The sequence below is a fragment of the Camarhynchus parvulus genome, chromosome 3 (genome assembly GCF_901933205.1).
Source record: "Camarhynchus parvulus chromosome 3, STF_HiC, whole genome shotgun sequence".
Classification (NCBI taxonomy): Eukaryota; Metazoa; Chordata; class Aves; order Passeriformes; family Thraupidae; genus Camarhynchus; species Camarhynchus parvulus.
This window is the reverse complement of record NC_044573.1, coordinates 91779014-91796501: the sequence shown is the minus strand read 5'-3', so window position 1 is coordinate 91796501 and position 17488 is coordinate 91779014. Positions and strand designations below refer to the sequence as shown.

Genomic DNA, 17488 nt, shown 5'->3' with positions numbered 1-17488 from the left:
TGGCTCCTCTTTGTATAACAGATACCTCAATTTCTTCATCATCTTTCTGGTCCTTTGAGAGATCAGTTAACAGCTATGTTAACCAGTTAACAGACTGTCCATGTAGGTCTTTTCCTGAGGAGCTGGATCCAGCCCTCCAGATGTGATCTTATTTGCACTGAGTAGAGGGGAAAGAACGCCCACAATCTAATGGCAATGCACTGCCTCCAGCAACCCAGGATGCTGTTTGGGTTTTGTGTGCAAGGTCACATTGTGTCTGACCCATTCAACACCAGGACAATCAGGTAGTTTTCTCCACAGCTGCATTCCAGCAGTCAACCCCCAGTATATCCAGATACATGAAGTCATTCCTCCCCAGGGGCAGGACCTCTGCTCTCCTCTTTGTGAAAATACATTAGATTCTTGTTGACCCATTTCTCCACTCTGTCAAGGTCCTCCTCAATCATCCACTACTCTTGGATTTCAGTTGTTTGACAAACTTTTTCCATCATCCATGTTCCATCATCCACGTTATTAATGAAGATGTTGAATAATACTGGCTCTTGCATCAACTTCTGGAGTGCACCGTTAGGGACTGGCTCTTGTGCCAGACACTGGAATTCACTCTGCTGATCACAGTCCTTTGATCCCAGCAGTTCTGTCATATCTTTTCAGTTTGTCATTGAGAATGTTATGGAAGTCTGTTCAGAAAGCCTTGCTGAACTCAGGATAAATAACATTCACTACTGTCCCCTAATCTTCAAGCCCCTCATCTCCTTTAAAAGGTTATTGGGCTAGTCAGCTATAATTTCTCCTTCACAGATCAATACCAACAACTCTTAAGCATGTACCTGTCTTTTCCTACCTTGACCTCCAGAAATATTTGCTACATCACTTGCCCAGGGACTGAGATGAGGAGGACCCACCTTTAGTTCTATAAAGTCTCCTTCTCATCCTACTTCAGGTCCCCTGTCCTATTCAGCAGCAGGACAACTGTTCCTCCTACTGCTGACAGACCTGAAAATCTTCATGTGTTGATTCATATCCCTCACCATGTTTATTGCCAGAAGAACTCCAACTTCCGTTACTACAAAATCACAGAATGGTTGAAGTCAGAAAGGACCTTTAAAAATCATCCAGTCTAACCCTCCTTTGAAAGGAGGGCCAAATATAGCTCAGAATCTTGAATCTCTAGAGTTTAAAAAACCAAGTGGGGTAGAGAAAAACACCTGCCATTCTTGACCTAAAGACTCTAAATGTAAGAGTTTAAATTCCTTTTTTTTTTCATAAGGGCCACTCAGGAACCTAAAATGCAACTTTGTTTTTAAAATATTGCTTCTGCTGTCACAATTCACTGCTGCTAACAACCTTAATCTCAAAACCACACATCTCGAAGCGTCAAAAACACCTTATTTGTTTGGTTTCCTGTGGAACAACGTAAAAATCAAACAAAGCTGATGGAAGTGGTGGGAGTTTTCAGTGGAACTCACAAGAGTATAGATTTTCTCCCACTCAAAAGGCATGCAACAGGCACCAAATTAATGCCTTCAAGTTTCAGAACTTCTCTAACTCATTCGCACCCCAAATAGAACAGGCAGCTCAAAGAAAAACAGATATCTGTTAAAGTATGATAAATTTGGGGGTCTGAAAGATATGGCAGTATCAGCCCTCTTTTTTTTCACTTGGCTTTCTTTCTACTTTCTAATTTTACCAAAATGATCAATTCTACCCCCTTATTTACATGGTCTTATCCTTGAATATGGAATATACCTTAAAGATGGGGGATAGTAATCTGCCTTATCCACTAGCCAGTGATAAATAAATTTAATTTTGTACCACATATAGGTTACATTTTTAAAATGTATACACAAGCTCTCATTTTCTTCCTTTCTCGAGTTGTATTTAACTAATGGAATTTCTGTTCTGAAAACCAGAATCCAACTTCATTCCCTATCCAGTCACACAAAAATAGAACCAGATTCAGAAGAATCCTGGAAGGATACCCAAAGGATATAATTCACTTACAACTCTTACCCTTATTGAATCAAGTTTCATTAACTTAAGAGGTTAGACAGGCCTCTAATGAATACCAAAGAATTCAGAGCTGTTAAAAATAGTAGTAGAGACTGCTAGACAGCTCCTTTCACTGTCCAAGCTAGTAAGACTGAATGTATCAAGCATTCTGTTTGGTGCTGTTGAAGGCTTTTTTCTCCCTTCTTCAAAGACATCCAAGACCAAAAAAAAAACCAACCAAAAAACTTCCAGCTTGAACTGAGTTCTAACTTCCTACCGTTCCTCTGTTCAGCTTTCAAACTCTATATGGTATTCCAAGTCTCTTGACTTAGACATGACTGTCAACCAAGTAAAATGATTAAGCTTGCTAAGTTATCAAGCCAAAATTTGTCTCTGGTCAAATCATGAAGGTAAAAGAATATCAACTCCTAACTGGAGTATTTCTGAAAACACAAAAATTCTATATACACCTTAAACTTCCTATACAATATTCATTTACTTGATGAAAGCAACTGCCAACCCTTCCTAATTCAGAGTGGTACAAGGTGAGATATTTCAAGAGGCAGAAAACAAAAATAAATGAAAGCTACACAACCTTCCAAACTTCCCTGACTTCAGTGATACCTCAGTTGGTTTCACTATATAGCTCCATTGGTACTTTACTCAAAGTTCCATGACTTCTACCGCTTATTTATTCTTGCACACTAACAAGTCATTTACTTTAGTATGATTCACTCTAGACATGACTAAATGTGTATAACAAGAGGTTACTTTTACACAGATCTTTTAATAGAAATGCAGTCTTTGCCTTTATTTTCTTCCTATAGTTAACAAAATAATAGAGTTGCACAAAGTACTGGGAAGTTAATTTTTAGGCCTAAAGTATTTACTGCATTTCTAAAAATAGACATTTACACTGCTTTCAGAACCTGGCATTCTCTTTACAGCCAAAACACCAGTACCACTTAATAAACATACTGAAAAAAGTGTAAAATGCCTCAGAACTTTTATTGAGATTGATTACTCTGCAAAACTGTGAAATACTGGTTTTGGAAGGGAGATATTTTTGCTGGTCAGGAAAAAAAAAATCTTTGTCTGGGACAAACAGCCAGTCTCATTCAGATCCTCACACCCAAGTGGTCACTTTCACAAGAGTTCTGAACTCAAATCTCTTGAAGGTTTATGCTTAGATTTGTTCCTTTTTCAGCAGTTCCCAAAAATTACTGAAAAAGAGCTCTTTTTCTCTTTCTGCATCCACAAAAATGAGACCTTTAACAAAACAAATTAGCATATGACTTAGCTGCTTTTGCTCTTTATTGAGCACTTCATCAACTTTTTTATAAGATATATACAAGTGAGTGAGGGTATATAAGATATACACAAGTGAGCCCAACCAGACAAAGACTATTCCATATTCAAGATTTACTTTTCATCATGTTCTACAGATACTCTATAGCTTCCAGGGGAAACACATACTTGTACAGATCTATCTTAATTGGTATAAGCCAGCTACCTACAAGGCAGGTGGCACAATATACACAAAAATAATTCTAAGTAATACCCCACCAGCATCATACCTGCATTGATTCATCAGGCTAGGAAATAAATTAACAACTTTGTACATTCACTGAAATGTAAGTTAAGTTTTCCTGGACAACACAGAAGAATTTCACTGTTTTTATTCCTGTTCCTTAAACATTAGTAGGTTATCTACCTGAAATACATCCAGCCTGAAGAATAATAGGTTCTAACTTTTTTTTTTTTTACATAAAATGTAGTCTTCCCAGGGGAAAACTGGAAGTTATTTAAGGAAACAGAAAAAAAAATCTAATTCAATTTAAAAAAGAAGTGTTATTCAGGTTCCTTATTTTATTGAGAAGGCAGAGTAGACAGAATAAGATACATTAAAAGTAAATGCTTTAGCATACAGCCCTGAACCAAATATCCTAAAAATTCAAATACACTTCACAGTTGAAAACATTCAGTTACCAGCACTTATATGAATGTTTGGAAAAGGAAATTACTGGGCATGAAAAAAGTGGTATTTGAAATAACTGTAATTTTGCAAACATTCAGTGCTCTGCAAAAGGTTCAATAAAAATAACATTTATTTAGAAAGCCTGACTTGTTCTTCTCTAAAAAGAGTCTGCAAGTTATTTTTCTTAACATTTCATTTCACTACCACAGCAGCTCCACAGCTTTCTTTGAACTTCAGCTACCATGGATCTCATACACTGATCTTTTTCCCTTTAAATGTATACACCAGCTACCATACACTGTAAGCCACAGTACAACATAAAACAGTATTCAATGGAATCATTCTGATTCCTCCAACATGTTTTAACATTTCTTCACAAGAAAAGCTAAGCAACCACTAAAGAAATCTTAGCTATTAAAAAGCTCAGTCCTACAGTCACCTTGCAAAAATATCCCAAGATTTTCCAAGACCATTATCATCAAGCAATTGCACAACGACTCAAGGGAATTTTCTAACCAGCAACAACCATTTTCTTCTACACACCTAGAGCACAACACAGAAAATACCCTCTAAGCGAATACAAAACTAGTGGCTCTAAACAAAACCACATTGAATGATGCAGGTGCTACATTTAGGGTTGATCAATTGTGCTGATCAATACACATACCAGCTGAGGAATTCTTAAAGCTCAGCTCTAAACAGCAAGCAAAACCACATTCTCAGCCTACAGTCCAAGCATCTACAGAAATATCATAGAAAACATGTAACTTGTGCTTTAAAATGGAAATACTACTAGGACACTAAATACTCTGCCATCTACCAGGTCAAAATTGGCTGTGCTGAACCTGAGAGTTTAGCTATAGCATGGTTCTGATCCAGCTGTTGTGAGAGAACTATAATTCTCTGCATTAAGTGTAATGGTGTATATTTTGATATTTGATTTTTAATTCCTTCAACTGAAGAAAAAATACAAATAGCCCAAATTAACCTCTCTTGATTTTACATTTTATACATGTTATGTGTATCTATTTAAATTCATTAAAATCTTAGAGGCTACCAAAAGCCAAAAGAGTTTAGAGATTGAAGAATTGCCATGGCAAGTTACCACATTAAAAAATTCTCTGTCCCTAATAGTGTCTGCCTACATATTTATATCGTGACACTATATATAGTGCATGTAAATATAATTTTTCACATACTTTGTTATATATTAGTTTCCCAATACATCTGCAAATCTTCTCCTTTTTTTGCCAAGACAGAAACCTTTGTCTTTGCAGTAGCATCTGCACCTGATCCAGAGCCAATCAACTGGATATTCTCTGCCCACTCTCATCCAACACTGCACATCTATCTGCAACCACCATTTTATTAAAAAAACCTAGTCCTTTTCTGGTGTAATTCACACAGACAATTTGGTCTTAATCATTTCCCCTTCAATGGACATCAATAGAGAAATATGAAAAGATGCCAGTGATTCTGCTCATTTTTCTATATATGAAAAAAAGAGAAAGGTTGCTCCCTGAAGAATCTTCTAAAATATCACATCTTGATCCTCCTAGCAACTAAACAAACGTGTATCTTTGTTCTTAAAACATAAAAGCTAACAAACATTTCAGTGACCCTGTGAGAGCTTAAAAATAAAAACTAGAATACCTCTGACCTCCAGCTTTCAATTTTTCAACAGTACATACAGCACTTGCATCCTTCATGATACAGCACAGCAGAGAAAGCTAAAGGACAGCTACAAAATTAATGAATGGACCAGACAGCAAAAAGAATAACTTCTACAAGACTCAATTTTTTCCAAAGGTAACCATTACCAGTCTACATGACTTACTTTCCTAACAATAGGTGTAGACCTTGCTGTCTTATAATACTAATTATTTATCTACTGGCAGCTTTATTATATCTTTAAGAAAGAGTTTTGTTTGTATGTAGTCATAATTTAAATACATTTCACTCAATTTCATACTTCAAAGACAAAATCAGCTTCAGAGAAAATTTTACAATAAATATAGAAACACAGTATCCTAATAAAAACACTAGAAGTAAGGTATGTGACACTAACAAGGGTAAATATAAACAGAACTACTATTTATCTCTCACCATCATAATAATCAATCACCCTGAGAGTTAGGTATTAAAATGGCAGTGCCAGAATAAAATTGACTTACCTATACTAGGTGGACTGCCATAATTTACAGGGGACTCTGGAGGCCTTCCACAATGTAGTGCAGCAAGAGCAGATCCCTTCCATACAACATGTTTGCAACCTGTTTGTTAAAAATCACACCAAAAAATGAAGGCAAATGAGCTTTTTCATGCAAAACCACAGGAAAGGTATGAAATATCAAGAACTCTCAAAATTCTCATGCAATTTTCATACTTTTGTTTGTACGAAGCAAAGACTGTCTGCCAGCCCCCAATAATGTCTGCACTCCAGGGACACTTTGTGGAATTTCTTGCTCTAGAAGTGGTCCAAGTCGATGGCATATTTGAAGCAAGTGATCAGGTGCCAAGTGTCTGTAGTATTTCACCTATTACATCAAAGAGCAAACAGAACATTTGAGAAAGAATGCAAAACTTTTGATGCATTACTGGTTTAATCTTTCCCCGCCCCCAGATTGTTACAAAAATTCATAACAAAATTATAGGATATTAAAGGATAAAAAGGAATAATGACCTTTAAGTACAATAATTCATTCCAGCTGGTCCTAATTAATTCTTCTATTCAGCACATGCCATTTTGTACAGAGAACTGTTGGTATTTACTACTTTCTGACTTCAAGGTCACACTAATAAGCTCCCTTATAACCACAGTAAAAAAATGTAAAGTATATATTCAATATTACATTTAAGTAGTGGTCTGGTCAATTTAAGTTACTCTAAGATAAAGATGAGACAAAGATTGTAAAGACAGGAACATTTACTTCTTTCAAGAATTACAAATACTAAATAAATAATATAGCTTTGTAAAAGAAAAAACATTCTGCCTCAATTTACCTAAGTTAAAACATCTTGAAACTTCACAACGGGCTTGATTTATTTTACATCTAAAGCTTTTAAACAAAAACGTTGGCTTAAGTAATTCAACTTTTAAATTGGGGTATGTCTTCCCTATTGCATCTATAAACATGACAAGTTTTTGCAACAGGTCATAATTACACAGTACAAAAACAAGCACCTATAATCAGCAACATAATTTCTCACCACTTGATAATAAACCACCTTTAATGACTGCTAGATAAAAACAGTTTATTCTTTTGAACTACCATAATTCTAGATCAGAGAACTGTCTTAAATAACAAGGGAGGAAAATGCTTTTGAAATGTATGTGACAACAGTAAAAATCCTACTAACATAAAGCTTTTGATTAATAAATAGCATTTTTAAATGCAAAAGCTATTGTGAATTTAGACTATAACAAAAACAAATAATAAATAAAGAGGGAGAATAGACTCAATTTCTCCAATTCTTTTATAAAATTCGGCATGTAGTCATTTTGTCCTTCATACAGCCTGAAATTCAGCAAAATACTGAAGAAAAAGCTTGTGATGTTTTGTTATTCTATAACTAGAGGAGGTCTTGACTGACACTTAGGCAGAATGATGCTTCTGTATTACACCCAATTAACAGAATATACCTCATTCTTCATCAAATGTGCTCCTATCTTGCTGACACACCACAATCATTTAACGTACTCCAGCAGTTTGTTAACATAAAGAGTGCTGATGTCTAAAACTGAGGTTCTGGAAAAACCTTGCTTACACCAGTAATTCCCACCACCACCACAATCTCCTAGTGAAGGAGGGAAAGTTTTCTCTCTCCTGTCTTGGTCTAACACTGGTCAGCAGTTCAGCCTTCTGCAGCCACTTGCTCATTCTCGTTGCAGTGGAATGGTGGAGAAAATCAGATGGGTAAAAGAAAAAAAACTTGTGGATTGAAATAAAAAAAGTTGAATAAGTAAAGCAAAATCTGCAAGCAAGCAAGGCAAAATAAGAATTTATTTACTACCTCCCATTGGCAGGCAAACGTTTAGCTGCTTCCTGGAAAGAGGGGTTTTCCTTCTGTGGACTATATTAAATTTGTAGAAAGCCTTGCAAACTGTCTGAATTTGGCTGTCTAAAAGTTAAATAACTTACAAAAATCACACAAGCAAAAAAAAGTTTTCTTTAAAAAAATTTAAAATTTTATTTTACTTAAATAAAATTACAGCTCTTTGTAAAGATTGGTTAATTTAAAATTGCTAAATTCAATGTCATCAGACATGCACACAGAAGAGTGGCAAAAAATAATTCAGAATTATTATTATAAGAAAAATTAATCAGAATAGCAAATCAATGTGCTTTTTTCTGCTTAAATAAGTAATCACAGTCAAAATACATGCATGAGAGCTCTAAAATATCTAAATAGCCATAAGTTATGAAGCTGTATATACTTTTGCCATCAACAGCCCTGATCCATTTCCTTAGCTTTTGTTCTCCTCTCTCCTATCAAAAGGAGCACAAAAATTTGACAACACTGCTCTTTGCTTAATTCCATCTGAAACCAGAATTTACAACTGCAGAATCTGAATTCATCTCTCAAAGATTAAAAACTATGGAGTTTTTTTGGTTTAACCACGAATAACACAACTAAATACACAATACAGTTGTCATTTTATCCTGCTCAAGATTCTACAGTTTTACACATCCTAAGAAATGCACAAAATCTAAAGTAAATAATCTTTGACACATTCCAAAACTACAGCAAGCTGACATCTTGAGTCATATCTCTCACGATTTGTCATCAGCCATGCGCTCACTTTTTATTTTAGCAGAAACTAGGTAGGCTCAATTCCTCTTGCAGCTTTTAAAGCAAATGTTTTGATAAGAGCTATCTGTCTGTTTTGTTCTTGATCATCTGTATTAAAGATCTCAATATATACCTTACACCCACGCTGCAGTCTCTTCTAGTTTAAGTCCATTTGTGTGAAAAGAGCTATTTATGACACATTATGCAGTAGTTGTGTGATGCTTCTTCACAGTATTTGTCTAAGTAATCCTAGTTCACTACTAAGCAGCATTTGCAGCAGCTCATTAACAAACTGATTCAACAATACTTGGGAGCTGTACACTTTGCCAAAACAGAAGTGGCACTGCCCATTTAAATACTTGTCAGTTGCAGGAAGTTTATAGAGCTATTTCATGAACCATGCACAGTCAACATTCGGCCCTTGTTTTCCTTCATAAAGCTAAAGTACACACAAGAAACTTAAATAAAAAGATAGGCTTCATTTCTCTGTAAAATCAGATAAGAAAACTTATTTAATAAAGTCTTTATTTGGACTGATTTATTTTTCCTTTTCTTCTTCTACAAAATAAAATTTGGAACTTTAATAACTTATTGAAAACAGGCTATTAATTTTCTCCAGGTGACATAATTTCTTCATTAAAAAAACAAAATTCTTTATCTACTCTAATTGCCTGACCACTTCAAGGCTGACTCAAAGTTAAACTACAGCGTTAGGGCACTGTTCAAATGTCTCAGCCAGCAACAGGCTTGGGGCTTTGACTGTCTCTCTGGGAAGTCTGTTCCAGTGCTAATTTATACGTGTGAGTATTATGGTGGAAGTCACTAATTAAAAAACTATGCAACAGAAATTCACTCAATTTCTCCCTTTTGAAAAAGGAAAAATGAGAATTGCAGAAGAGATAACCACAATCTGGTAGCAACAAATCAAGATGGGACAAGATAAGTTTATTTAATACATTAAACTAAAATTATTCAGATTGTTCCATGGTGCAGCCTACCAGGAAACAACTCTTGCAGTGACAAAATGCAAAAAGAACCTAGAATCAACAAAAATATACCTGCAATGCAAAAAACCCACATCCAGAGTACTTTCAAGTCAGATTATTGAAACAAAACAAAATAAATAAATTTTTGTTTTAATGGCAAATTTAGAAGCTTTGTCAGAAACAGAAAAGCTCAAGACAATTCAGAATGAAATTTGAAATTAATAGAATGAAAGAACAAAATAAAATTTGGTTGGATATCAATCTCTGATTCCAAGAGAGAAAGGAAAGCAAAAGGAAAAAATAACAGATGTACAAGTATTTAAAATTCATACAGCTCTAAATGAAAGTGAAAACTGGACTCTACAAACAGGAATTTTAAATTTATATGCCAAAACTGTGATGTCAAACAGCATAAAAAGCGCAGGATTTTTTCTCTGCCAGTCTCAGCTGAAATTCTAGCTGTTTTTCTTCCTTGCCCTATTACACTTTCTTCAGTGTCTAATTCTGTCTGTTCTCCCAGAAGAAATGCAGAGAAGACGTGCTTTTAAGGTAAAATATTAAATTCTCTTTTTGTTCTTATAGTCTTTTCACATAAGTTAACACTTCTTAACCATTACTGTAACATAAATTAAACTCTGTTAGCAAGTACAAAATTTTCAGATCTTAAGCATAAATATTATTTTCTAGAAAATCAGAAGCAACATTGCCCTCAAACCTCTCCCTTTACCAACTACCCCCAATTTCACCCATTCCAATCAAGCAGCATGGGAATACACAAAATGCAGCTACACACCTACCTGGACTAATGTACAAATCTTTATCACTTTGAAATAGACCTAAGTGCTTATATTTTCATTCTGCATGACTCTGCAGCATAATTCAGCATCAGAATCACAACGAATAAAACAAAAGAATCGTGATTTGACCTAGAGCTTTTAGTTAAATTTGCAATACATATTGCAGTTATTCACCACCGTGTTTTAGACATCAAGTAAAATATGACCTTATTCTAGTGCTCCAAATACTCCACACACTGAAACATTCTCTCAAAAATTGTTAGTTTCCCCCTCACCCTGCTAACAGCCAACATGTTCAACTACCAGATTGGCTGTAAATATGTTTCAGAAAAACACATTTCCACATAAGGACATTTAACAACAAAAATTACATCAGTCAGCTACCTATATTCCAAGATGTGAGAGCTCAATCTTACTAACACCAGCAGTTATCCCACTTTAACTACCCTACTATGTAACATATTACCCAAAACAAGCCTCAAATTGAATTACAGTAATTGTTGTACTCTATCAGATCATCAATCTAATAGAGAATCATGTACCACCAGCTACTGTCTTATCACTTTAAAATTAGGAATTGCAACAAAATGCAAGTACTTTTCTCTGAAGAATTCTCATTCCTTTTTCCTTTTTTTAGGGGGGAGGTGGGGGGTGGTCTGGGGAGACAGGGCAGGGACAACCAACAACAGGGAGGGAGAACCATTTTCCCCAAAACATATTTGTTTCTTGTATACTTTCAACTCTCCTTGAGCTAAAACTATACCGTTTATATTTAACCACTATTTCCAATCAGAATGACTATTATTTTACTGAGATTACTCTTTCTCTAATTAAATACATCTATATGAAAGCAGCCATCCCAAGAACACATTATTTTTTCAACTATTTAATGCTTTTAATAGGTGTGAGGCTAGAGCAGATAAACTCAAGCCTTAGTATAAAAAGTGTGCCACAAGCTTAGCACATGAGAAGGTGTGAGCAGAGGCAGCATTTTTTGCCTTATGAACTAAGATGTTCAGCTGTGCCTGTTACTGTTAAATTACCCGTAGCTATTTGCCTTTCTTAAATTGCTCATAATGTTTTGTGGGTTTTGTTGGGTTTGGGGTTTTTTAAACAAAAGTTACACTTTAGAAACTTGATATTCCTCTTCATCCCATCTCTCAACAGTGTTTCTTAGTCCCAGTTTGAAAGAACTAGCACAAAACAGTTGGCTTGGCCTTTTCCCCTGATTATTTGTGGAACAAACAAATGTGTGGTGCTACTTAAAACAAACAAGTGTTTCCCCATATCAAAATATACTGGTCTGAACAGAGAGGTTTTAACATCACCTAAGTTGTCAACTATGGGAATAGTCTGTCCAGCAGAAGCATTTGTCTTTTAGAACTCAGAGGAGATATTTAAGTTGATATATGTCCAACCAAACCACAGTTAATGAAACCAAAAATCTGGCTAAGGATAACAATCAGAATACTTCCGTTTTCTTACCACGGTGCCAAGTTTTTCAGAACACCTTCCAAAATATTGTATATATTGTCCCCAAAATACTGTTAATAAAATCTAGGTGATAATGCAGCTCTCTGATTCAACTCAATTTTGCTCCCTATTTCTTGGAATATCTTTACAGAACAAGCTTTCTTTCCTAGAGAAACAAACCACTTATTATCTGGTTACTTATTAAGAAACAATTTCTAAATAGTAACCACAATTCTGCTAGAAGACTTAACTATTACAAGAACAAAGAAACACAGTATCAATGTATTTAGTGTCCCAGTCCCACAGATACTCTTTGTAATTTCACGGAGGTTTGCACCGCAAAAAAAAAGAACAGTGCAGTGGCCTGAAAAAAGTGTTTTGTAAATTTTACTTGAAATCACATTAATAACTGTGAGCTGGAGAAAAGAAAGGCACAAATGCCACAAATGATGGCAAAACAACCATCAACAGTTCCTGAGACCAAGACATATTGCCTATTAAACATATCGGGCCATTCTATTTGGTGTGAAGTCCCAGCTTTCTCCCTCCTCAACCACCACCATCACCACCATGAATAAAATTCTAATTCAACAGAGAAAATTACAATTACATTAATATTCTGGATAAGTCCTTAAAAACAAAACAAAACAAAAAACCACTACAAAACACGCACAGACAAAAGAAAAAAAAAATTCCCTATGGTAGCTCCAAACTGTTGAAGTGAATCGCAACAGTTGGTTTCATTCAGATGAAGTCTACTTTGGTCCCAAAAGAAGCAACTGCAACACCTTCTCCAACCCCTCCACACTCACTCCTATCATCTCCCTCATGGTGGTGGTAACACCCATGGTGTAGCACACAAAAAGAGCTGAGCCATCTTAAAATTACTGTTCATTTTTTAGACAGGTCAGCTACCTCATCCAACTAACCACACATTTGGATAAGCACTAGTGCCTACACAAAGGATGCAGCAGAAATGCACAGCTTTCATCCACAGCATACAATTAGTGCAGCTACACCCACAGGGAAACTGCAACATGAAAAAAACAATTACCCCAGAGTCAAATGATGCACCAAAGCTTGCTCGTGTAACAAAGGCCCTAACAAAGGTGTTGAAAAGCTTAAAAAATGTAACACAACACTTAAATATCTTATCCACAATGTCTAAACGATTCACAGGGCTGCCTTGCTCTGCTGTTAAATGAGCTGTTAACTCTTAAAATTTCTCAGTTTCTGTTCCCCACAGCGAGAAAACCTCAATATTTCCAAAGAGAGAAAACAAGCTATCCTACAATTTGTGAGTTTTCACAAGAGAAGCCAGAACACAAAACATCCTGAGAACTGTTACTGAAGAGTCCCACCATGCTTGGCAGATCTATGTTGAAAGTGGCCTACTGGGACTCAATTGTCACAGGGTCTTTGGTTATAGCATAAATAGAAATCTTAATACTGGCAAATATTAGAATGAGATCAGCACTCTGAAATAAGAGCCTACACTATCAAAGCCATATTCATGTTATTTATTTCACCACACATACTGACTCTATAAAAATATAATATAGGAATACTGGAGTTCAAGAAAAATCATTTAAGAACATAATATAATAGCATTTCTAAACTCATATATTTGCCTGTAGGATTACAAGCATGCACAGCATGGTATTAGCTTATTTAAGAAAAAGAAACATTTACTTTCACTGACCAAACAGAAAAATTAAAGTAACTTGCAGGACAAAAATCGCACCAGATTTAACATTATTTGCACAAATTAAGTAACAGAAATAAAACATCTAGGGCTGTGAATTCCAGTCTAATAACAAAAAGTTGACTCCAATATAAATTCTTAAATAAATGCTTTCAAATGAGGACAAAATCAGAAATATCATCTCTTGAAAATATATTCATATATATTAAAGGAATTATTTTTCAAAAATATGGATATAATAAAAAGCATGATTTTGTACACAACGAAAGAGAAGCTTGGGATTAAATTTCATCCCAGTTAAACAGAGCCCTTATTCCTTCCCAGAGTAAAAGTCAAACATCTAACACTACATTTACTGGTAATTTTATTTTTTTAGCCTTTTATCCCTTCAGACCTCTCTACAAAGTTTAGTGAAAGCTTAGGGCATTCATGTCTGAGAAAGGGTATCAAAACATGGCAAAACGTGCCATCTTGAGAAGGAAGAGTTGGTATCTTAATGCTGGAAAAATTAAAAAAAAACCAAAACAATGTTAGCTCAATCATTCTCTATCTCAAAAGCTAAGAATCCATTGGTTTGAGACAAATAAGTTTTTGTTTCAAGAGGACACAGTGAAAAACTCTTCTTTTGTACAAAATGTAACTGTCATGTGCAAATACGCTTCCGTGCCAGCTTTCACATGCCTAAAATGTCAAGTAATACAAAGTTCACACAGCTTTGACAACGGAGGCAAGAACAAATACAGGATGGAGGGAAACATCAATAACGAAGTAACCAATTACACACACACGTCCCCCCCAAAATCTAGGTAGGGAAAAGGTGGGAAAGCACTTAGAAATGTTTATTAGGAAGTCTAAGGAAACTTTGTTATGAACAGAAGACAAGGAAATGAGAAAGGACCTAGTCAGCATCGCCTCTCTGAATATAAGCATCCAGCATCAAGTCCAAGTTTTGAGGAAGTACATCTTATGTCGTTACCTATGCTTACTAAATTGGTATTGACCTGCATTCCACAAAGAAAAGAAGTTTCTTGGAAAGGGTCTGAATGAACTTACTGCTCACCAACTCTTCTTACTTCAAACTTTAAATTGTCTTTTTTCATCACTTTTCCTTTCTTCACATCCTTTTATACTCTAACTATATAGAAGAAACTCAAATCCATGCTACACTAAGACTGTGCCTCCAAGTCTTTATAATTTATAGGATAAAAGAGAAAGGTTATTGATAAGTTTTACCAAGCAACTCCTTGAAATGGGTAAAACAGCTTCACAGGGTTACAAATAAAAAATTAAATAAGAATAGCATAATATATGATGCACTTTGAAATTCCCAGTTGAGTTTCTTCATATTTGATTTCAAGAAAGTTTAAAAGTACTTGTATGCACTCTTATGTTTTCCACAAGCTAATTGCTGTCAACTCTTCCACACCATACACATGAAAATGCCTATGCCAATGCAACTCTTGCTCCAGAAAAAAAGCAATGCTGTAAGTAAATCTGTTCTAACTACAATAAATACCTATGCTTCATACTATAACATTTGTTATAGAATTTAAAAAAGGTATATGGCAACAGTCTTTATCAGAGGCATTACAAACGAAGATGTTTCTATCTCCTTTCACGTAAGTTCAAAAGTTCTCAACTTCTCTATGTTTCAGAAGTACTGGAGCTCAGAACTACTACAAGCAACCAGCAAGGGAAATCTCTCTTTGATGAGCATCACAAACAGGACTCAGCCTTTCTCTTAAATCGTTTTCAGAAATTCAGAAACTAAATTATACAATAGTGTACCTGCAATGAACACAATACTAGCAACAAGTTGCTAACACACACAATTTAGATACCTCATTTGCTGTTTTGCCAAGTGCTGCAGTAAACAACATGATAGGGGAAAAAAACCCAGGCGCCTCTCTGCTAGCCAGAGGTACATCGCTGAGAGTAACACTTTGTTTTATCACCGATCTAACCCGAGCTGAAAAGCACGCACTAGGAAGTTTTAAAAAGAACAAACCGAAAATCCACCAAAGTCAAACTTGTGATGTGACCCTGGCAATCCCGGTTACTCCCACGCACCAGCTACAAGGTATATAAAACTCTCCAAGGCACACAAGGCACCGGGCGGGCACGCCGGGGGCAGCCGCTCGGCGCGGTGCCGGTGCGGAGCGCGGCCGGGCCGCGGCCATTGTGTGCGCGCGCGGCGCACAGCGCCCCCGCACGGCCGCACGCGCCCCGGCAGCCGCCGCCGCCGCTGGCCCCGCCCCGCCCGGCGCCGCGCCGCGCGCGCGGCTGTGGCGCCCGCCCGCACCGCGTCCGTGACGTCGCGGAGCGAGCGCGGCCGGGCCCGGCGCGCGCGTTGTTATTGACCCCGCTCGGGCGGGCACCGGCCGGACCCCGGCCCGAGCCCCCCCCCTGGGACACTGACAGGGGGTGCAGGGAGGGACAGAGGCTGTCAGAAAAAATTAAAATTAAAAAAAATTCCAAAGTTTTGTTGTTTTTTTTTTTTCCTAAGTTGGTCCCTTTTTTTTTTTTTTTTGCGGGAAATTCAATTTTTTCACCGGGCTGTTCAGGGAGAGTGAGGGAGGGGGAAAAACAACTTTGCCCGCCGCAGCGCTCTCTCCTGTTACCAGCGCCTGCTCCTCTTACCAGGTTCTCGTAGCTCCGGGGATGCTCCTTGCCCGTCCAGTCCGTGCGCTTGGGCAGCAGCTGAGGGAGGGAAGAGAGGGCGCCCCGTGAGCGGCTCCCCCCTCCCCCGAGGAGCCCCCCGGCAGCGCCCGGGATGGGGCGGGGGAAGCGGGAGAGCGAGGGAAGGGGGAGGGAGGCCGCAGGCGGGGCGAGCGCCGGGTGCACGGCGCCGCTCTTACCTCTTTCTCCGCCACTTCTCGGATCAGGACCTGCAGCAACAACAAAAGCGGGGCGTGAGAAAAGGTTTCAAAATGAGAGAAAAAAGGAGAAGGAGGACGAGGCGGCCAGCGCGCCGCCCGATCAGCCGCCCTGCCCGGCCGCCCCCTCCCCACCAGGCCCGGCGGCGCCATCCATCCATCCATCCCTCCCTCCATCCATCCATCCATCCCTCCATCCCCTACCTGAGCCGCTTGCTGGCATGGTCCGTCCTCCAAAAAGCGAGCGATGAGGAAGTAGAGCTCTGCGGAGAGAGGACAGGCCGTCAGGGCTGGAGCTCGCCTCTTTCCCGCGGGCTTCCCTTTCTTCCCCCTGCCCGCCGCCCCTCTCCGGATCCCCCGGCCACCACTCACCCGCTCGCAGCTCCGCCGTGTGCCGGCTGCCGCCGTCCCCGGACATGGCGAGGCGAAAACCGGGGAGGGGAGGGGGGGAAAGGGGGAGAAGGGGGGTTGCCCGGGCCGCGCTCCCGCGGCAGCGTCGGGTCCCAGCGAAATGCGCCCGCCCGGTCGCTGTCACTGCTCGTTCACCGGGGAGAGTCTCGGCTCCACCATTCAACCCACGGGCAGCAGCAGCAGCAGGAGGAGGAGGAAACAACAACTCGCAGCCGCCCGCCGCCAACGCCAACGCCGCCGCCGTCGCCAGCCAGCCAGCGCGAGCGAGCGCGATCCCTCCGCCAGGAGAAAGAGTCCCCTCCTCCTCCGCGCCCCCTCCTCAGCCCCCGCGGCCCTGCGCACCGCCCCTTCCCCCCGCGCCCCCCTGAGTCCCCGGCGCTGCCTGGCGGGGGCGGCCAGGCAGGGCAGGAAGGGGGGAGCCGGACTCTCCTGACCCCGGCTACCGCCCCGCTGCCGCGGCGGCCCCCAGCGCTGTC

At 38.7% G+C, this 17488-nt stretch overlaps 1 protein-coding gene across 3 annotated transcripts in view; it reads right to left on the bottom strand.

Moving 5' to 3' along the window:
* The window catches only part of PHIP (pleckstrin homology domain interacting protein), a 106692-nt gene extending 89390 nt beyond the window's left edge, over positions 1-17302 (bottom strand). For all 3 annotated transcript variants that reach the window (XM_030944816.1, XM_030944817.1, XM_030944818.1), the window contains exons 1-6: positions 16974-17302; positions 16806-16864; positions 16584-16613; positions 16366-16425; positions 6357-6507; positions 6145-6243 (exon numbers count right to left, since the gene is read on the bottom strand). In XM_030944816.1, the coding sequence (XP_030800676.1) occupies positions 6145-6243; positions 6357-6507; positions 16366-16425; positions 16584-16613; positions 16806-16864; positions 16974-17019 (445 nt within the window). In that variant the 5' untranslated portion in view covers positions 17020-17302. The remainder of the gene's footprint in view (positions 1-6144; positions 6244-6356; positions 6508-16365; positions 16426-16583; positions 16614-16805; positions 16865-16973) is intronic.
* Between the last annotated feature and the right edge of the window lie 186 nt (positions 17303-17488).